At 34.1% G+C, this 23,218-nt stretch overlaps 1 protein-coding gene and 1 long non-coding RNA gene across 7 annotated transcripts in view; both read left to right on the top strand.

Annotated features, from left to right (window-relative positions):
* Positions 1-66: 66 nt before the first annotated feature.
* Positions 67-2,567, top strand: LOC141481795 (uncharacterized). Its single transcript, XR_012465184.1, has 2 exons — positions 67-2,085; positions 2,141-2,567. It is a non-coding gene; the product is annotated as an uncharacterized lncRNA (long non-coding RNA).
* A 7,860-nt stretch (positions 2,568-10,427) lies between these two features.
* The window catches only part of BtbVII (BTB-protein-VII), a 49,424-nt gene continuing 36,633 nt past the window's right edge, over positions 10,428-23,218 (top strand). For 4 of the 6 annotated variants that reach the window (XM_074173981.1, XM_074173973.1, XM_074173983.1 and 1 more), the window contains exons 1-5: positions 10,428-10,584; positions 11,052-11,250; positions 12,579-12,744; positions 12,818-12,965; positions 16,844-17,069. In XM_074173981.1, the coding sequence (XP_074030082.1) occupies positions 11,080-11,250; positions 12,579-12,744; positions 12,818-12,965; positions 16,844-17,069 (711 nt within the window). In that variant the 5' untranslated portion in view covers positions 10,428-10,584; positions 11,052-11,079. Of the gene's footprint in view, positions 10,647-10,763; positions 10,902-11,051; positions 11,251-12,578; positions 12,745-12,817; positions 12,966-16,843; positions 17,070-23,218 lie in introns of those variants that run through there. The other 2 variants (XM_023169110.2, XM_074173976.1) reach the window with 2 other exon arrangements.

Here is a 23,218-nt window from a genome sequence, read left to right as displayed (position 1 = left end):
ACCCTGTTTTTCAGATGTTGGAAGTTAGAAAACTGTTTCGTAAATTGGTTAATGATTACAGAAAGTGAACTTATAACAACCGCAATAAATAATAGCAAGGATTTCACAAAAACTGACGTTGTTATTATCTGGCCGAACAACACGCACAAATTTCCAGTGAGACATGTCTCTCGAACATTAAGTTATACAAATTTCCTAATTATTACACAGCCCTACAGACTTGAGGCGAAAGATATTATTAATGATAGAATATACAGAAATAACCTAGCTCTTCTAAAGGAATCTCTCAATATTAACCTAAAATCAAATATAGTGGAGTGTAATAATGTGCTACAAAAAAGGAACTACCAGCGAGACGGTAGAAATATTAAAAGAATTGGAAAGTGGTATGTCTGTAAATTGATATCAGGTCTTCTTGAACAGAAAGATATCTCAACAAGGGAAATGAACAGTAATTCTATAAACCAGGAAATAGTACTTGAATCATCAGATAGGGAAGTCCAAGAATATAGTCAGATCTCACTTGCTACAGGATTAAAAGACATCGAAACCAGGAAATTCAATACTGAAGATAATTTTTTATATCATCTCCAGGACCAAGAACACCATCCATAGACGAAGTTCCAAGAATCACATCAAACATATTAGTCAGCAAATACACTTCAACAATATTACCTCATAAAAACAGAAACATTGTCAATTTATCCACTTCAAAGGTTTTTACTTTGATTCATCAAAATGTACAAGGGTTCAGTAACAAATTGTTAGATTTTGAAATTTTTTTAGAAGACAATAATTGCGACATATTTTGTGTATCAGAACACTGGGCCAGAGACAATAGTATATCATCTCTAAAAATAGAGGGTTTCCAGATTGCAAACTCTTTTTGTAGGGATAAATCTATACATGGAGGGGTAGCTATATATGTCAGAAACAATATAAATTTTGACATAGTAAAAACTAATTCTGTCGAAATGGATTTAGAGGTGACAGCAATCAGATGTAAGGCAGGTACACTTGGCAAAGGCATGTTAAATAGCCTAGTTATAACAGTTTACAGAAGCCCAAACGGAAACTTTGACATTTTTATCAAAAATCTTGAGGAACTGCTCCGAAATTTAATTGTAAAATTCAAAAACTATAAGGTAATATTATGTGGAGATTTTAATATCAATTTTCTCAATGAATCGAAAAACCTCAACTTATTAACAGATCTGCTAACTTCTTATAATATCATACCAACCATTAATACCCCAACAAGAGGAAATAATTGCCTGGATAACATCTGCACAAACATTCACTATGAATTATATAAGAGTACAGTAGTAGATAATTATTTTAGTGATCATCAAAATACTCAACTGATCTATATTGATACCAACTCACATGAAATTACAGAAACAAAACCTCGACAGCAATTTAGAGACCTTAATAATAAATTTAATATTGAACACTTTATCTCATTTTTGAGGCAGGAAGATTGGAATGATATGTATATGTGTGGGGGTAATGCAAACGAAAAATTTGAGATCTTTTTTCGAACTTTTAAATATTACTTCGACATTGCTTTTCCTCTAAAAAAAGTAAAAGAAAAACAGGCATCATATAAAAGAAAACCATGGTTAACTAAAGGTTTACTCATTTCTGGAGAGAAATTAAAATATCTGTATACGCTAACCTTAAACGGAAATGATGATACCAAAGAATATTATAAAAAATATAAAAAGTTATATAAACATCTATTGAATGTATCAAAAAAGCAATATAACAATGGCATAATTGCAAACGCAAAAAATAAATCTAAAACGGCCTGGACTATTATAGGATCAGGCAAAAAATCAAAAAGGAGGTTGGAACCAATTCACTTAACTATTGATAACAATATTGTACAGGCACCCCAGAATGTAGCAAATCACTTTGTTGAATATTTTAATACCATACCCACACTACTGGCTAGCAATGTTGAAGAATCATCAAAAGAACCCACACTTAGATACTTCAATCCTTATACTTTTTCATTTAAACCAACAACAGAACCAGAAATAAATGATATCATCAAAAACCTAAAATCCTCTCAATCTACTGGTAATGATGAAATAAGTCCTAATCTTTTAAATTAAGTGTTCGTCATTTATTGCAGGCCCACTAACTTTTGCCATCAACTGCTCGTTGGAAGAAGGTATTTACCCAGATAGTTTAAAAATTGGAAAAATAAAACCTATACATAAAAATGGAAATAAAACTCAAGTTGAAAATTACAGGCCCATTACTGTCCCCAGTGCTTTTGCAAAGGTTTATGAAAAATGGGTGTCAAATTCAGTCGTTTCATTCTTTGATCTTCATAAGCTATTCAATGAAAATCAATTTGGTTTTAGAAAGGGACGTTCAACAACACAAGCTATAATAAAACTACTAAAAGAGCTATGTAATAGTCTAGATATGGGTAATCGAACTCTGGGTATTTTCTTAGATCTAAGTAAGGCATTTGATCTTGTAGACCACAGAATTCTACTAGACAAATTGGAAAAGTATGGTTTTAGGGGAAACTCACGTAGATGGTTTGAAAGTTATCTCCAAAATCGAACACAATACGTTGAAATAGATCAGTATCAATCTAAACGTTTAAAGTATACTATTGGAGTACCACAAGGCTCTATTTTGGGACCTCTACTTTATATAATTTATGTCAATGACTTTGAAAGAAATTTTGTAATGTATGCGGATGACACAACACTACTGGTTAGTGGTAAGAATGTTACATCCACAGTAGACTTGGCTCACAGGGAAATTTTAAAAGCCCAGGACTGGTTTTCTAGCAATAAATTAATCTGCAATGATAAAAAATCATCCTTCCTAAGATTTAGTTATGCCCCAAATGGTCATGATCACAGTTTACTGTTAAAATCACAGCACGGTTTAATGAAACAGGTGAATTCAATAAAATTTCTAGGACTTACTCTCACTGAAGATTGTAAATGGAATCAACATATTAATGAAATATGTAAAAAAATAACGCCTATGTGTTACTGTATCTATCAACTCAGTAAAATTATAGATAAGTCGGTGGTACTCATGTACTATCATGCCCAATTACACTCAACAATCTCATATAGTATAGTAGCTTGGGCCTATCACGTGAGGCACAAAGGGTATTTATTTTACAGAAGAGAGCTGTCAGAAACATTCAGAGTGTAAAAAGACGTACTAGCTGCAGAGATATATTCAAAGTTTTAAGAATATTAACTCTCCCATGCATTTATATGTACCAGCTGTTAATTTTTGTAAAATCGGATCAGCGACCTTTTACCTTCTTAAACAAAAATAATTACAGCACAAGAAATTCAACATTATTAGAAATACCAAATCATAGACTGGCTAGATCAGAATCAAGTCCAATTTTCATGGGTGTCAGGCTATTTAACAAATTGCCAAATCATGTTAGAAAAATGTCACTAAGAAAATCTAAACCGTTCCTAAAAAACTTTCTGATTGATAAAGCCTACTACTCCATTGAAGAGTTTATAAATGACTTATCAATATAACTGAAGAATTGAGATTGTCATCTAGGGTTGTTAATATATTATAATTTTACCTAGTTATAAGTTTTAATATATAATTTTACATAACTGTTCATGTCCTATATGTACATAATTTTTTCTTTTTTATAAGTTTATTTATATCATATTACACTGACTTGTTCTATATCATTGAGTTATGATCCAGAAGAACCAATAAAATATTATTATTATTATATTATTATTAATACCAGCCAATGCTCTTTATATCCCAAACCTTCGCCACGACCATGACCTGAAGGTGTTTTTGATCCATCAGTTAACCAACAGTAGGTGGCTTGGCTCTCCTTGTTCATTTTTCACTGCCTGAACCACTGTGCATGCTGTTTTTGGCGAGTGCATTGGCTTGGGATGTAGGGGTTGAGCAAACCGGTCATCGGATGCCTGCTGCCACGTAGCCCCGTTGGATACAGGAATGACAGAATCACTTGTGGTTCTGTTATTTCCTATCTGAATGGCATCCCAACGATGGCTATCTCCTAAGGTGTGTGTATCCGTGCCGAGAGGATGAATGACACTGAGCCTATCAGCTGTCTCTATGGAACCTTCGAGATACCGGGCGCCCTGTCGTCGTAGCATCTCTTTGTCACGGTAATGAGGAGCTCTGCCGTGATTGACCTTCTTTCCCTAGCTACTCGCAGGACTTTTATGGACTCAGTAAACTTAAACATGTTTTCTGACGCTGAGTCTATAGAGGAGATGGATGTCGAGTTTACGAATCCAACTGACCTCCCTGTAAATTCAGTTCAGGAGCGAGAGCTTCTCAACTCCTGATCCAATAACTGAACCTAAAAAAAAGGTTTGGTGGTGCAGCCAAGAAACGACTGAGTCGTCTCCTCAAGAGTGGGGCCTTGCACCAAATTCTTGGGCGGCGTACCCAGAATCTGTCTCAGGTGGAGGAAAAAACCCCCCATGAGCAGGTTACCAAACGTTTACGCTCAAGTGACCTTCTGACCTGAAAGACCACTCACCATACAAACTAATCGTCGAGTGTGAATAGGTGTGAGCCACAATAAACCCTTGCGGGTTGCGGTGGAGAGTCAAATAGACACACTCACTTTGGACCTGACCTAACCAACAGTAGGACTGTATGAGGCAGGTGATACTTGACTGTCCGGGGTTGTCATTACCAGAATGCTGTGATTTCCAGTGTGATTCATATAGCACCAGAGATAGCCAGGCAAGCTTGCTTCTTTACACTAGAATAGCGTAGGCAAGCTATTCCCTGTATAGCTTTCGTCCACCTAGTAATTTCTTTGTACATGATCACATATATACAATGAATTTGATTAAGCCCTAAGCCCCAAGGTTTTTACAGATCTTACATGACCATCGGGGTAGTCTTGTTTGAAGTGAGTATTCCATATGAGTTTATATCGAGGATAATACCTAGATAGTGCATTTCCACCTCAAGACACTGAAGAAATCTGGAGTTGAATTAGCAACATTAATTCTCCTGCTGAAGGGGACTTTTACAGTATTGCCAGGATTTACAGACATCTGTGTTTTCTGGCATCATCTATGAATGTTCTTTGGAGGACATTACAGACTACCCTCCCAGAAATGAAATGGTTCTTGCAAAGATCACAAGGTCTCCTGCATAAGCTTGTAAATGTATCTTTTTTTGTTTTGTTAAAAACAACAAATAAACTTTCCATCAGGAGTGACCACAGAAGGACGGACAGTAACCCACTCTGTGAGTAATCTCTGGTAATCTTGAAGCACATGGCCTCATCTAACAACGGAATATCAGGCACCTTCTCCAATCGTTCGTCATACAACGGAAAACGTTGGAATAACCCTCCAGGGCAAGGTATTAGTTCTAAATGAAACCACATGTTAAAGTGCCAAAAGGATATATGACTTTCATTATACTCAGTGTACTGTGTAAATACTGTTCCCGAGTAGAGGACTGGATCCTCCGGGTGAAGAAAATATTAAGAGCAGATAATTGTTGGTTCACAGATAGATCAAAAACACCTTCCGGTTCTGGTGCAGGTGTTTTCAGTCGCAGATCCAGGACAGAGGTATCAACCTGCCTAGGAATCTATGCAACTGTATTTCAAGTGAAAATTTACGCTATTGAATTGTGTGCGGATAGATTGGAAGAAGCCAACGTCATGCATATTCCCGGTCAGTCAAGCGGCGTTGGAAGCTCTTAGCTCCTACCAAGCAACGTCTAAATTGGTAGCAAATTGCCAAAAACGACTCTCCTCGATAGAAACAGATTGTCTTTGGTCTGGATTCCGGGCCATACAGGCCTGGAGGGCAATGAGGCTGCCGACTCCCTTGCAAAGGAGGGTGCCGCAAGCAAATTCATCGGACCAGAACCTGTCATTGGTATCGCTTTAGGCTTTGCCAAACAAAGATTGAACATCTGGATGGCGAGAAGATTTATGGACTTCTGGCAAAATCTTCCAGGCCTGGCTCACTTCAAGGCGTCTATTCACCCTTTGTGAATAGACGCCAAACAGTTGTTGGACTACAGTAGGAATGAACTACGATGTCTAACAGGCCTTCTTACAAGTCACTATCATTTGAATCATCATATGCAGAGACTTGCACTGTCGAAAGACAGTGTGTGTCACCTCTGTTTGGCACTTTGGACCTAACATAGCTTAACCTATACTCAGTGTCACCAACAGAATGAGATATCAGGCTCCTTCTCCTTGTAAAAAGCTTCGTCACGTCCATGCAGGACTCTATCGTCGTGATATAACTCCTTTCCCTGAATACTCGTGAGGTCCTCTATGTATCATGAGGAACCAAAGAATTCACACCTGAATTCAACAGAGGAGATAGACGTCGACTGAACCATCCCAACTGTCCGTCTTGTAACATCAGATCAAGAGTAAAAGCTTCCCAGTTCTTCAACAGAAGAAGACTAGAAGGTGCAGCAAGGAAGGGAGTCATCGCCTTCTCAAGAACAGAATATGTAATGAATCTGTTCTGCACTGAATTCTTGAGTACCAGTAGCAGGGGAGAAAACAAACTTTCCCGCGCAGGTCAGCAAATGTTTACGCTCAAACGATGATACACCCAAACCAGAGACGTAAATCTAATATAACGTCATATATAATTGCCTTCATACGGGAAGGTTGTGGCGGTAATTGAAGTAGAACTCTTGCATCCTTTACATCCGACCATCTCGCCCAATCATCTGAAATACTTCCAGAATACCCTTATGGCTGAAGTAAAGGGTATTCCAGATGGACCACGTACGATTCCAGAGGTGCAAATTCCGGCGTGGATAAGTGTGGGTTACCTAAAAGGACATCTTGCTGAAATATGTTTAAGGAGACCTACGTTCCAAGCCACACATTTCTGCTGCTTACTCACTATCTAACTGACGAAGGTAGTCGCAGACTGTCGATCAGGTCCTCACTAGATTGGTGGAAATGTACCATGGCATGACAGTCTTGGAGTGGATTATTCTTCACAAGCCTGCCCCACCTTCAACAGCATCAGGTTTTGGCTTTTGGCAGAATCTCACTCTTACCATCTGACCCGAAAGATCACTTACCAAATGAGGTAATCGGATTCGTTAAGGCTAGATTCATTTGGAAGAGTTTCAATAGATGTGAACTAAAATAAACCCTCGTGGGTTGCAGTAAAGGATCAAATAGACACACTCACTTTGGAGCTACGCATCTACTTATGCTATTTGAATCTATCATAGATCTCGTTAGTGGTATTGGTTGGGTAATGGATGCAACTTGTGAACTCTTCTCTACTCAACAAAAACATCTTTCCATGAAGACGCCCTCTACAGGATCAACAGAAGATTTTCACGAATATCAATGATGACTGAGGTTCTCAAAGGAGATTCGTTGCACAACCAAGATTCCACATGGATCATCCCATTGTTTGAATGCTATTTGGGGAGATACATAAGTTTTCACGAGCATTTATGGGTTTTCACTACATTGGAATTAAAAAATGAAATTATTCAAATAATAATGGCAAATTACTGAATTTGACCAGAAACATCACTACCTTCGAATGAAGTTTCTCGAATCTTTTTAGAAAAACCTAAAAATGGTTCAGTATTGAATAACTGTCAACTTTGAACCAGAATTGGGCCCTGTCAGAATAGAATTTTTGCGTTATCCTAATTCACCATATGTTCACCATTTCTTGTCAAAATATGATCTGCTAGGGATTTAACACTCATGAATGGTGAATTTCACTAGTTCGGACTTCCATTGTCTACTATATAAAATGATTTGAAATCCCTGAAACAAGTGAAAAAGAATAATTAAAAAAGAATAGTTGAAAATAACAATTATATTAAGCAACAATAAACCTGAAATGAAATGATAGTGAAATAACCTACAAGTAAAAATATAATAATTGAATAAATAAAAATTAAAGGAATGAAAAAAGGAGAAAATAATAAAAAATAAAAAGTGTAGAGATTCCAAGTCACGTTAGTTCACGACGTTTCGATTCGAAACCAGCAAATCAGGAATAGCAGACCATGTTTGGACCCATCAACACAACATCGAGTGGTCCCAAGCTGAGATCTTGCACAGAGAGGAACATTGGTTCAGGAGAAAATTTAAGGAAGCCGCATACATATTGTCCAACAACGTATTCAGCCAGGCCAGCGTAGATATACGAAACATATGGAAACCCATCATCAAACGAAAAATGACCAACTCCCGCCAAAACGGTCATCTCTCACGGAATCAGTGAAGCGGAAAATGGAAAGTAGAGAAAGTGAAAGTATTTCAACGACCTATAAAATAGTCATCTCTCGGAGGAATCAGTCCAGTCATCACCCGAAGACGATTGTAGATACCAACAACGAAGCGTCGTGAACTAACGTGACTTGGAATCTCTACACTTTTTATTTTTTATTATTTTCTCCTTTTTTCATTCCTTTAATTTTTATTTATTCAATTATTATATTTTTACTTGTAGGTTATTTCACTATCATTTCATTTCAGGTTTATTGTTGCTTAATATAATTGTTATTTTCAACTATTCTTTTTTAATTATTCTTTTTCACTTGTTTCAGGGATTTCAAATCATTTTATATAGTAGACAATGGAAGTCCGAACTAGTGAAATTCATCACGAAACATTGTCAATCACCTTCAAACAAACTCATGAATGGTATTCGTATTTCTTTATCTGCAGCTTCCAGCGCAAGCATTAAACACTTTTTATTCACAGATAAATCTAACAAATACGAAACGGGTGGAAAGAGTTCCTCTACAAAGTCAACGGAAATATTCTTTTTGGGTTTTTCTGCCGATAATTGAAATCTTACTTTTCATCAGCAAAAAAAAGAAGGCTGGTAGAAGACTCAAATAAAACCTTTTTTGATTAGTTCAAAGGTTGAGCTACTATATTTTAACAAAAGATCATTCGATTTGTCATATTAGTAAAATTTGCCTTCAATTACCTCAGAGCAATCTTATGATGGGCAATCAAAATCGGTTATTATTCTAGAAATTATCGATGGCAAAATCTGAACAAGATCGTCATGTGACATATCGTCATAAAATCACTATCAAATACTATCAAAAATTGGAATAATCTAATGTGCCCGGTGTCTATCATACGGAAGCGCAGAGGGGTTATATGTTTTTGTCATCCCGACTTCAATCTCAAAATATCGACTTCAAAGTGGAAACTTCGAAATCAAAGATAAACGAGGCTCCCTAAGTCGATCAGTTGCAAATCCAAGCTTTGACATCGACCGCTAACAAAATTTGTCCTCTGTTTTTCACTGCAGCTTTCTCTTCAAGGTAACTGGTTGTACAGTATAACCCGAAAAAACGATTTTATGATTCATTACCAGACAGCGCCGTTTCGACCCGTCATAGGTATCTTCAGAGGTGTTAGGTTGAACAACAAATTTATGGGATTTAAGGGGAGACGTCATCTCCCCTTGTCTTGTCTTTCTAGGCTTGTCTTTTCAAGAACAGTTGAGTTCAGCCATTAATGGTTTGTAATCTCATAAAGAGACGATGCTATAGTTTTGGAGTGGGAAAAATGTTTTCATTTGATTCATTTAACGCCAGAGTTTCCAACCCTACCCATCGAAAAAGATTTTATATATCCAGTTAGATTTATCAGTCAAACAGTTCAAAGTTGAGGAAAATGTTTGAGAAACTAGTCATATTAAACATATTCCATGCTGAACACCTCAAAATAATATAAATTCTGAAACTGGATATTGTATGCACTTTCGTTGTAAATGTACTAAATTAGGAAATAATACATTTTAACTATATTTTATTCAAAGATTCGTCAATAGACTGACAAGAATACTCCTAAAAAAATCAATAGGTGGATAAGGGGACAATTATAGTAATAGAATTATCTTGTTTTGAGAAAATCTCACAAAGAATATAGACCACAAAATCTATAGAAGAGTTGTCAAAAGAAATGGCATCGAAAATAAGTAAAATTATAAATCAGTGGTCGTTCGAATTGATGTAAAAGTTGGGTTGATAATACATGGATCAACCTCTGGGCCTATGCCAATCCTGAAAGATCAGTGTTGTGAGAAAATATTTGAGAATATTTGTAATCCAAATGCCCATTAGACCGTCATTTGGTGGCAGGTGATATAAAATGAAATGCAAGTGTTGATAAATTACTCTACGACAACAAAGATGCATAATCATTCTTATTCTAAGAGTGTTTTACATATGAAAAGTTGTTAAAAATTGAATAGTGTCTGCGGTGTAAAATGCTTAATAGTTGAATGCTAGGCAACGTTCACACAGTTTTACAGTGATTAAATGTACTAGAACTGATATGTTCTCCTAATGATTTCTATTTGAATTTCATGTTATCAGTGAATCTGAGAATAATTCAAATTAAACTCAATGAATGATGACAGGACCTGTAATTTTTATTACTAGGGCCAATTCACTGTTGAGAAAAATAAGACGATTCCACCTCATCTAACTGTCAATGTACCTTGTCACTGTCATTGTGTTTTTGAGGTTAGCAAAATATTTGGTGTATAAAAATTAGGAAAGTTTACCGTAAGTTCTTCAATATTTTTGCCTTGGTCATCAAAATCGTAATATGGAATTTGTACAGTTAGGTATATAAATAACTATCATCTTTCGTTGAATGAACAGCAGGCAACAATAAATCTTACTCTCTATATTGATTGATTTTTCCCCAAGAAGTAGGTACTAGAGAGAGAAAATTATTAAATATCCAAGGTTCAACAACATTTCAAGAAGCTTTATTGGAATTCAACGTAATACTTTAAAATATACTCAATAACCATACCAGCCCAATGATGTCATGAGTACAAGAATAGATCAGAAACCACTTTCAGTTTGTTTACAAAGTTAGCATTTGTTCCATCAAATTTCCGATATTAAAAATTGTTATTAATTTGTAAAACAAAACAAAATACTGACATATTGGATCAAAAATCCTAGCTACAGATATTAGAATCAGTTTTTAAAGAAATCAAAAAATAGTTTTTTTATTTCAGCCTAGTTTTCAACTCGGTCCTCTAAGAAATGACAGTCCAGCAATATTGTTTGAGATGGAACAACCATCAACCAAATTTTATATCAGTGTTTTCTAGTCTTCTTAGTAGCCAGTCTTTGGTAGATGTCACATTAGCTGCAGAAGGAAAACACTTACAAGCTCATAAGGTGGTTTTGTCTGCTTGCAGTTCATATTTTCAGGTATGTTTGTGAATGCTGTTATGTATAACAAAATGAACAAACCTAACTGTCTTGATTAAACATTTCTGTTAAGAGTTGCTCGTGGCTCTGTATTATTTGTATTGATTGTCTAAAACAAAAAGAACACTGATTTATGAAAAAATTGATCTGATATTATAGGGTGTTAAGACTGAAATTACTATATTTTAGTATATTGGCAGTTGTTGTTAAAAAGGAGCAAATTGCTGCATAATTAACAAAAAATGTATTATTGTACTCATATTGCCAAATGATGTTGTGGCTTGAGAGCGAGTTTCAAAATATATATTTTTAGCTATATTTTAAGTATACCTAATATGGAGCCAACATGAATATGTGACGGTCTAAAAATATATATCTAGGAAACAAACATGTTACATGTAATATTCAAATAAAATACAGATAAAACTGCTCTATTCTGATAATAGATGATATCAAAAACATAGATGAGACAGAGAAGTTCTTTCATGAAAAAAATATAATTTTGAAAAATATATAAGTGCGGACGAGCTTTGTAGTAAAGCAGGATTGGATCTCTTTTGTTGACTACTGCTGGCTGCTGCCGATGCAACTGAATACCATCTTTTCGAACACTTCGATAACTTTCTCACTGGTAGAACCTTCGCCAATCAGGACCAGGCAAAAATGGCCTTCAAAACCCAAGTATACAATTTTTATGCCAATGGAATTTATCGACTTATGTTACATTGACAAAAGTGCACTTATTCAAATACCGCTCATTTTGATAAAATTGATTGAGTATTCACCAAGATATTACAGTTCAAACAACTTAATATTAATCTCAAAAGGAACTGAAATCTCCGTAACAGATATTTTCTGCTTACGGTTGAGAAAAAGTACATCAGGCTATTGTTTATATTAGTAGTTTCTATAAATTTAACGTGTATTATTCCACTCAATCGATTTAATCTTCCCTGAAGTTTAAAAAAACAAAGCGTCTGTTAATTTTTTCCATCTGACACAATAAGTTTGTTAGTCCTTTTAATACCATGCTGTTTTGCTATTTTTTATACATCAAAACTATATATTTATATAGTTTGGTAATTTGACTTATTTGTATTAGTTTTGCACATCCAAACGATCAATAAGTTTATTTATATATTAATAGACTTGTCTTTTATTAGCTTAGGATTATTGTCATTCCATAATTCAGTTTCATATTGTTGTATCTTTCTACTTATCATTTGCAGGTTTTTCATTAGTATCCATTATCCAAGAATAATATAGAATTCCTATTGATATTCTGATATCTCAATTTCAACAAGTTTTTAAGCAAGGTTTGTTTTCAGTCTCTTTTCGCTTCAAACCCCTGCAAACATCCTATAGTGATTCTCAAAGATGTTAAATTTGGTGACTTACGAGTTATGGTCGACTTCATGTATCATGGAGAAGTTAGTGTCTCTCAAGAGCAACTTCCGTGTATTCTGAAGACTGCCGAAATGTTGAAGATTAAAGGTAATGTCTTTGTCTATGTGCATTATTTTAGTAGGTTTCGATTTATAGTGTTTTCAAAAACATGTGTTTCTAGGCCTGACCGAAATCCCAGTTGATAATTCTGCCAAAAAATGTCAAACTTATTTAGCAGACAAATCTGAAATATCCCCACATCCTGAAGAAAATTGGAACCTTGAAGAAACAAATAGAGCCACAAGTCCATCTTCACCTTCCAGTAAGAGGTAATGACAAATCTTTTGGTGGAATGATATATAAATGCAGACTGCAAACTTGAGCGAAGATAATGTTGAATGCCCTCGTTTACATTTATGTTTGATCTTCTGTCTGTAAGCCTACAGAACGATTAATAGTTTGAGTAAAATTATAAAAAAAAAAGACAAAACTTCAGTGTCAGATAGATCAGAATTATATAAGTAGACTTGTGGCTCTTGCCCAGAACTTTATATTGGCCAAACAGGGAGAACTTTTTCCCAAAGAATTGAAGGGAATATAAGTAATTTCTTGAATGTTAAGACCAATTCAATATTTGCAAACCATTTTTTAGTAGATGGACTTGAGTTCAATCATGAGTGTGACATGTTACATTTAGAAGTGAAAAGTTTGAATATCAGTCTTTTAGAATGTTTAGAAATAAATAGATTCTAAAATTCTGGTCATTTACCGAATGACCAAATTGAATTGAATAACTCCCTGTTACTGAATATTGTATCAACTGTTGAAACTGATAATTAACTGATACATAAACTCAAGCCATTTCATTCATTACATTGTGTTAATTTTAATTGATTCATTCTGAAACTCGGGTACACACTTTTATCATTAATCGCGTACTTCAGGTACTTCAAATTGTAAATTTATATATGAAGTATTGAATATGTAGATTTGAGTTAGTGTAGACATGCCTGAAGAAGCTATTGAATAGCGAAACGTGTTTTCTGATTGATTTGGCCGTTACTTGATGAAGATCCATAGTAATTTCATAAACTACCCAGTGGTATAATTTGTCACTGCACATTCAGTGAAATTAGCAGAAAGGCTAATCAGTATCATCTTGAATCATTGTAACTTTCAACCAAAATTCAGCCTACGGAATTCATATGACTTAATCAATAAAATAGAGAACATACCTCTACCAGACAATGCAAAATTACTATTCCTTGATCTGCAGAATCTATTTCCCAGCATACCTCCTGATGATACTTTCACTTTAGTAATAGAATTATTAGATAAAAATAGAGTGAACCCAGTTATAAAACGAGAAATCATTGACCTTCTGTCGTTATGTCTCGAAACAAAAATTATTTTCAATTTAACAACAATATTTATTCCTCTTCAAAAGGTTTAATTATGGGAAATCCATTGAGCCCCTTATTTGCGGAAATTTTCATAGATAACCCAGAGACTTCGATTTTTAAACATCCTTTGATTAAAGATTTCTTGTATTGACATAGATATGTGGATGACGTTTTGGTATGTTTTACAGGTACTAAGAGACAATTAGATACTTTCCATAGGGATATTAACAAAATTCAACATTAAATTCGCTATTAAAGTAGAAGCAGACAACTCAATCAATTTCTTGGACTTAACAATTAGTAGAATGAACAATAAACATGATTTTTCAATTTATCACAAAGCGTCCTATACGGATATTACTTATACATTACGATTCTATGCATCCATATCAACATAAAGTAGCAGCTTATAATAGCATGATTCACATATTAGTCAATGTTCCTCTTTCAATAGATAATTTCAATAAAGAACTTAATATCATCAAGCAAATTGCAGTAAACAATGTGTTTAATGCCGAATTAATAAACAAAATACTTTCCAAAAAAGTCCAAGCAAAAGCGATTCGACACGTTTTTTCTTTTGATAAGTTAGATAATCAAAATTATAGAGCTTTAACGTATTTTGGACAAACAACGGAAAAAGTGGCTTCAGTTTTGAGGAAACGATATATTAAAATTGCATATAGAACAAGTAATACGTTGGGAAAGTTAGTTAAAAATAATAAAACAAAACATCCAAATTCGAGAAATCAGAAGTAACTAAATTAAAGTGTGGAAAGTGTCCTATGGTATATATTGGTCACACTGGCAGAACATTTAGGAATCGAATCCAGGATCATCATATGATGGTTTTAGATCCTCTTCTATTTATATTATACACCTCAAACTTTGTGAACGTAGTTAAATACTCCAAAATAAACCTATACGCTGATGATACACAATTACATCTTTCATTCCACCCATCGGACATGAATACTGCAATACAGATACTAAATAAAGACATAGCCTCATTGATTTCTACCTATGCGCAGCATTGTCTTCAAATCAATGCCATTAAAAGTTCAGTTGGGACTAAGAGAGAATTGCATGGCTTTCAATTAACTGTAGACAAGGATGTGGTTGCACCGACTGAACATGCAAAAAATTTAGGTATCATTCTTGATTCAAAATTGAAATTCAAACATCACATCAATAAATGCATCAGTATTGCCTATATGAACATCAAACAAATGAATACCAACAAACAATGTCTCAACAAAAAAATAAAATCCATACTCTGTGAATCTCTTGTATTATCCAGATTTAATTTTGAAAGCACAGTCTATGGGCCATGCATTGATTATGAAGATAAATGAAGAATTCAAGTTGTTCAAAACAATTGTCTACGTCTAATACACGGCATCAAACGTGGCCAACATATATCACATAAACTCAAAGATACCAACTGGCTCAATATGGCAAAACGGCAATCATTACATGCTGCTTGTCTATATCATAAAATTATCACTGAAAAAGCTCCCAAATATTTATATAAGAAATTGTCATACCGTTCAGATGTTCACAGTATCAACATTCGTTACAGGGGAAGACTAACACCCCCTATACACCGTACAGAATTATATAAAAAAAAATTTCATACCAGATCGACGAGTGTACAACTCAATCTCTGATGAATTTAAACTGATGTCTTTGAAAAAATTCAAAAGAGCATTGAAACGGAAATATTTGAATGAAATCTAACTTACACCCATTGTCAATAAGAATAGTGATTCGTAACATTACTACCTTCTTTTTTCTAACGGTTTATAATTATGTCTAATATACTATTGTGTCAATTATATATTTAATACTTTCACTCAACAATTTGTAATTAGTTTTGAATATTTTCTCTGTTATTTTTTTCTTCCTATTTTTTTCCTTTTTTTCTGCATTATACATGTATATATGATCTTCAGGCTTTCCCGTTTCAGTAAATATTCACATTTATTTATTGTATCATTCTGGGAATAAAGACCTATAATTATTATTATATGTTAATAAGAAAACAAGTTTAACATATTCAAATCATCTTTTAGAAGAAAATCATGTCTTTAACAAAGAGTTCGAAATTTTACACAGAAAATAAAGGTTTGAAACCGAATCATTTGGAAGCAATGGAAATTAATAAACTTAAAAATTCAAACATTCCAATAGATGACCATCTGGATTTGAATAGATCACCATTATTGAACTTGTTTTCTTAGAAAAACCGAGAAATAATTATTGATGTAGAAGTGAGGCAGTATGCTTCAGGTAATCATAATTGAAGAGGTTTAGGTAATTTGTTGGAGGTAGTTACCTGTAGTATATAAATATTGGCATAGGAAGCAACTTGTAGTAGTACTCAAGTCACTGTTGATAAAGCTACTGTGTTAGCGAAACATGTCGTGATATATTTTTCAAATAAACTCAAATCGTGGGGTGTAGTTTTTGAAAAAAAGCAAAACGTGTTGCATTTTTGTAATCTGTGTAGTGAAAATTTCACAATAAAATGATTCTTGAATATTTCGACTACAGCTATGGTAAACATTATCGAAGGCGATTATATTCCATTGTTTAGGGTTCGAGTTCTATGGAGACAAATAGAGCACTGAGTATCTGCTATTGCCTCATCCCCTTTCGTGAGAATAAAAACATGAGAACCAACAAATCTGGAAAATGGCTTTGACACGGTTTGAATAATATTTTTGGTTCAGTTCTGTATATTATGGGGCAAAGAATATAATGTGAATGTACATTTTCTTGACAACTATTTTTATTTTCAGAAGGAGGTTAAAGAAAAATGTGATTTGTAACACTGCGACAATAACGGAACCCACAGAAGGCCCTTCGAATGAAATTTTAGTAAACACAGTAGGGAATGTTTTTGAAACAGTTCTAAAATCCGAAGCAGATATTACAGGACAGAAATACAATGGCAATCCTACACCCTCCATGCAGCCAGGAACTTCCCAACAAAGAGATCCTGAGCCAACTCATCAAATATTAACAGTAAGTAAGAAAATCTGCCTGTTCATATGTTTACCATGGTTGTGTTATGTAGGTTGGGTTAGATCAAGATGCATAGAATATCCCTGGTGTGATAAATTGGATCCCTTGCTCATGTAAAATGTCCTGTCAAAAAATCCTAACCTACAGCACTGTTGATGAAGGAGTAATAAAGAGATCTAATAGATAGATAGATAAATAATTTTATTAATCTCCATAAATCATTTACATGACATGAGATAAGTCCAATGGTAGTCATAATAATAATGATAATAATATTTATTAGCCATTTCGGTACTTAATGCATATACGGTAAGTCAATAGAAGTACTATATAATATAAAAACAATTAAAATCATGATTTGTCATATTTATAAATGAAAAAACTAAAACAAATATCACAACAGCATATGGGTATCACAGTTAGAGAAGGTATAAATTAATAATAAGAATCTTAAAATTAGAATTTTTGTAGAGATAAGAATTTTTTGTGAAGATAAGATAAATATAATAGTTTGAATAGTCAGGTATTTACACATAACAACATTAAGTAATTGATAGAGCATTTAATACAGGGCTTTTCATGATGAGCGTTAATTAGCCGTTTCTGGCAAACTATTCAACGGATCAACCTGAAAATTCCACAGTATGCATAAGTCAATGTGACCTACACGCTTAAAATATTTTAGACGAAGCGGCGTTGTCGCTTCTACTATAAAGTAGCGGCTTCTTTGATTTTTCAAATGGAACACCCCGTATATAATATCATATTATGATTCATTATCACTTTGTCAACAAATTCATATACTATTTCCCTATACCTATCTATTACCGTTTAGAAGATATAAATTAATTTCGATATTTTTTTTACCAAACATGAACTTTAATAAATGCTGATAATCTTGAACTTTCTTGCACTAAAACGATCAAATTTGAAATGGAGTGGAGTGATACTATGAGGATCTTCACTCCGAGTCATATTTTCATTTGCCTCATACAGGGTTTTCAAAAAATACAGATACTTTGATCTCATGAAAAAATGAGTGGAACTCAATTTTTTCATTTTTGAGCTCTACATCCAATTTTAGATTAACTTTGTTCAGATAATACTATTTCTATTTTGAACCGTTTTCCAGATAAACTGTTTCAAACGGAAATTGACATGGTTTCCTTGTTCATCAATCATTTTTGTAAAACAGATTTCGTTTGATGTTTCTCAATTAGTCACAGATAATACAATGAAAAGATAATTATTAAAATACTCCTTAACCATCGAATGAAACTTCTATTCAAACAATAGTTTTATTAACGCTGAAACACGAACTGAAAATAATAAACCCATAAATTAATGGGTTAATTTAATCGTCAGTGTATTTCAGAATATGTTCAAACACATCTCCACCTCTACTTAAACGAACATGTAATCTCTTCAAAAGATTGACATGTGTAGCGCTTCTGATCAAGTCTGGAGAGTCAAACTATTGAAAGCAGCTGTAACTCTCTATTTCATATCTTCCATTGTTGTTATTGGCGTGGAGTAAACCATATTTTTAATGAAACCCCACACGAAATAATCTAATGGATTGCCATCTGGTGTTCTAGGAGGCCAACGAAAAGGTCCATTATTACAATTCCATCTGTCTTCGAAGATTTCGTTTAAAGCTTCGCTGACTGAATGAGAATTATGGGGTGGAGCACCATCCATTTGATACCATACACGTTCTTTTCCTGGTCTATTATTTAAAATCATTTAAATTCCATTCCTCAGTAGATCTTCATATTTTGATGCATTCAAATTATCATCATAAAACTCGATATAAAAAATTGACTCATTCTTTATGGCACAAAATACATTGAATTGCTATCTTTCTTGAAAACCCCTTTGGCGGACAACATGGGGATTTTCTGGCGCCCAATAATGACTGTTGTGTCTATTGAAAACTCCATTTTTTGTGAACTTGGCCTCATCTGTCCATATGATATTGCCAAGGAAATGTTCATCCTCTTGAGTCTTGACAAGTAACCATTCAAAGAATTCCACTGTACGAGGTAAATCAGTCTCTTTCAAATGTTGGACACAGTAGAACTTATAGGGATGCCATTTATGCTTATTAAGAATTCGACAAATTGTCACGTAGGGTATACCTATCTCCCTTTCAGCCTCGTGCAGAGAAGCATTTGGAAATGCATGAAAGTATCCCAAAACTGTTATACCATTGTCATCATCATCCACTTTAGTCTTCTTACGAATGATTTTTGGACAGAAGGTTCCATTCAACCTACAGTTTTTTAGTAGTCGATTTATCACATTATTATTCGGCTTCGGAAGTTGTGGATATCTTTCAGGAAACACTCGGCATGTTCTACTTGCAATTCTATTGCACTCACCATAAATTAATAATAAATTTAAGAAATCTTCATTACTGTAACCTAATCTTGACATTATTCTATTATAATTGGGAGCTATCACAATCAGTCAAAACCACCAACGAAAGTCTGACGTTAAATAATTGGTTTATTTATTTTTCCAAAGCACACTATTAAAAAATATTAATGTGTACTGTTGTATGTTAGAGACCAATACCTCAATGTATACAAATTGTAACTTTTTCTAAGGTAGGTACATACCAATTTCGAATTGACTGATCTGAGACAGTTGAAAAACTGGATCATAAAGAATTATTACTAAGTATAAAAAAAAATGTTGAATATCCAAAATAAGTGATGAATTCAAAAAAACGAGCAAGAAAACCACGTCAGTTTCCGTTTGAAACAGTTTATCTCGAAAACGGTTCAAAATAGAAATAGTATTATCTGAAAATCTAAAATTGGATGTAGAGTTCAAAAATGTTGAAATATACAGGGTGTTCCATTTGAAAAAATTGAGTTCCACTCATTTTTTCATGAGATCAAAGTATCTGCATTTTTTGAAGACCCTGTATGAGGCAAATGAAAATATGACTCGAAGTGAAGATCCTCATAGTATCACTCCACTCCATTTCAAATTTGATCGTTTTAGTGCAAGAGAGTTCAAGATTATCAGCATTTACAAAAGTTCATGTTTGGTAAAAAAAATATCGAAATTAATTTATATCTTCTAAACGGTAATAGATAGGTATAGGGAAATAGTATATGAATTTGTTGACAAACTGATAATGAATCATAATATGATATTATATAAGGGGTGTTCCATTTGAAAAATCAAAGAAGCCGCTACTTTATAGTAGAAGCGACAATGCCGCTTCGTCTTAAATATTTTAGGCGTGTAGGTCATATTGATTTATGCATACTGTGAAATTTTCAGGTTGATCCGTTGAATAGTTTGTCAGAAACGGCTAATTAACGCTCATCATGAAAAGCCCTGTATACAAATATAAGTCTAGAGTTGGATGCCAACTTGTTGAAAATATAAAATGAAATGTACATAAATATAAAACATATTAAAAATGTTCAAAATTTGTCATTGGATGTAGTTCTAATATTCAACTCAATGTATTCAGTTAGTGAATAAAAAGAATGATGGAGCAAAAAATTCTTTAGGTCGAATTTGAAAATTTTGAAATGTTTTGCTAATTTTATGTATTCAAGTTAGGTTAGGTTAGGTTACAAAAGTACCCTCCAGCAAACAGGGGAGATGTTGTGTACCATGTTTTATTGAATTGATTTAGGTGTATGTTGTTTTTATATCTAGTATCGTGCTCGTGATGATCGCTATTTATCGAAAATTTATCTTTATTATCAAATGTATAAACTAATAACTTATACAGGTAAACACACGAGAACCTTAGAATATTTTCCTATTTGAAAGTATTTCTACAAGATTCGTTATAATTCATGCCAAAAATGAGTCTTATAAATCGTTTTTGTAAAATTAATACTCGTGATACATCAGTTGACCTACCCCATGTTATGATATTACAGCTGATTGCCGTGTAGACAAGAGCGTAATACATGTTAATCAAGTGGTTTCTGTGAAAGTTCAATTTGCGACTAGTAAAATCAAAATACAGTTTATTCATTTTTACATATGTTATCAATTTGGTTGTTGAAGGTTAATTTGCTAATAAATCTTAGCATTTCATTCACAGAGGTGCTGAGTCCAACTCAAGTGAAGTACCTAGCTTGACAATGTCAAGTTGGCACTTCAATATCCAATGTCGTTTCCATTTTAGAATAAATTGATATTAGGAAAAAGATCTCAACAGAATACGCACAGCAGAGTGATTTTTGCACCAACTATTAACGCTTGTACAAAGTTGTGTCAATCTCATTTCTCGCGCCGAGAGTTTTTGACAAAATGAAGCGAATCAGATAAAACTCCTAGGTATCTTTGCATCTTTGGTATGATTATGTGTGAAATCAGTTGAGTGGCAATGGACGAATTCTCTCATTGGTGACAACCTAGGTTTTTCAACGTGCAACCTTGGGAAGTCAAATTCGATAAATTCCACTTTCATTCAGTAGTAAATTTAACAGTCTTATGATATCGATAACAACTTTCCTAGTTTTATGATTTTCAAAGCAATAAAAAGAAATATATAATTTTCAGGGTTATGTTGGACGGTTTACTTCCATCAACTGTGTTGTTATATTTTGGTGTATTTTTTAGATGCGTATTAGATCATTCTGTACTTCAGAAACCTTTTCTTGTTCATATGTGCTTAAAAAATACGAATGTTTTGTTTTTCTGTTGTATCGTGTCTGTTGCTGTTCAAATTAAACTTATTTTTATAAATTTTAAAAATAGATAATCACAAGAAAGAGTCCTATATTCTGACAAGACATGTGAGCATTAAACACAACAGAAATATTGAATATTCATTTATAAATCTCAAAAGCAGGTAAACTAATGAAAAGGTTTCCAAAATTTCATTTGCTCATCTTATAAAGGAGTCATTCTTAAGCAGCATTTTCCCGGATCTAAAAGAATAAAAATGTATACCAATTTATAAGAACTAAGCACACACGCACACACCCAAACAAATCAATTGGATGTATGCAATGAGGCTGCTGACTCCCTTGCAAAGGAGGGTGCCTCAAGCAGCTTCATCGCACCAGAACCTATCATTGGCATCGCTTTAGAATTGCCAAACAATGATTGAGAAACTTGATGGCAAGAAGATTTATGGACTGCTGGCAGAATCTTACAGGATTGGGTAACCGGCCTTCTTACAGATCACTGTCATTTGAATCATCATATGCAGAGACTCGGACTGTCAGAAGACAGTGTGTGTCGTCGCCTCTGTTTGGAAAATGATGAAACAGCAGAGCATATACTTTGTACCTGTCTCGCTGGGGACCGAATCAGGTTTTTAGAGTTGACCTGAAAGACAACTCACTATACAGAACTAATTGGCTTGGTTGAGTGTGAATAGGTGTGAGCCACAATAAACCCTTGCGGGATGCAGTGGAGGGTCGAATAAACCCACTCACTTTGGACCTAACCTAACCTACTCCAGAACAGTTCTATTGAAATTAGGTCAAAAGATATCAATAACTGGGATTTGTAGATATTGACTATTCAATGACTCTTCATTCAATCTCTTCCTTAATTCTTTGATAATATTCTAGGGAAAAAAAAGGCTGAATATAAATGAAGGGCCAGGGGGAACAAAGATGAAAGTCACTTTTTCGTCGATTTTGAGATATTAGCGCTATCTAGGGGCTATGAAGGAGTACTATCATCTGGTAGAACACCAAGGGGGAAAAAAGATGAGAATCGTCCAAAATGTGCATGAAAAGATTCGGGGTAAGGGGAAAATATATGAATTTCACAAGCGCGGATGGAAGAAAGATGAATGTCAATTTAAATGCCCGGGCCACCGGTAGAGACCAGCAGTGTTGCGGAACCTTCCTCGCAATCAGCTTATCACTTGTTGAATCGCGTAGTGCTTCCTGAATTGTTGGTGTATATAAAAATAATATTGGATACCAGCATCATGGATACTCTGGATTCTGCAGAGAGTAGTGATGAGGTGGGGAAAGTTCCGACCAAACTGACAAAAAAGAGGAGAATGAATGAGGTTATGAAGAAACTAAGGCTCTCTTCGCATGAACCAGGACCTGACTGTAAGTGTTCTCGGCTTAAATGTTTTCAAACTGTATCTGAATTTGCGAGGATGAAATTGATAAAGGAGTTCAACGAAATTAAGT

Source organism: Leptinotarsa decemlineata, unplaced genomic scaffold (assembly GCF_025532065.1).
Source record: "Leptinotarsa decemlineata unplaced genomic scaffold, Ldec_3_MD MMD2_P_RNA_scaffold_12, whole genome shotgun sequence".
Taxonomy (NCBI): Eukaryota; Metazoa; Arthropoda; class Insecta; order Coleoptera; family Chrysomelidae; genus Leptinotarsa; species Leptinotarsa decemlineata.
This window is presented reverse-complemented; position numbering and strand designations above follow the sequence as displayed.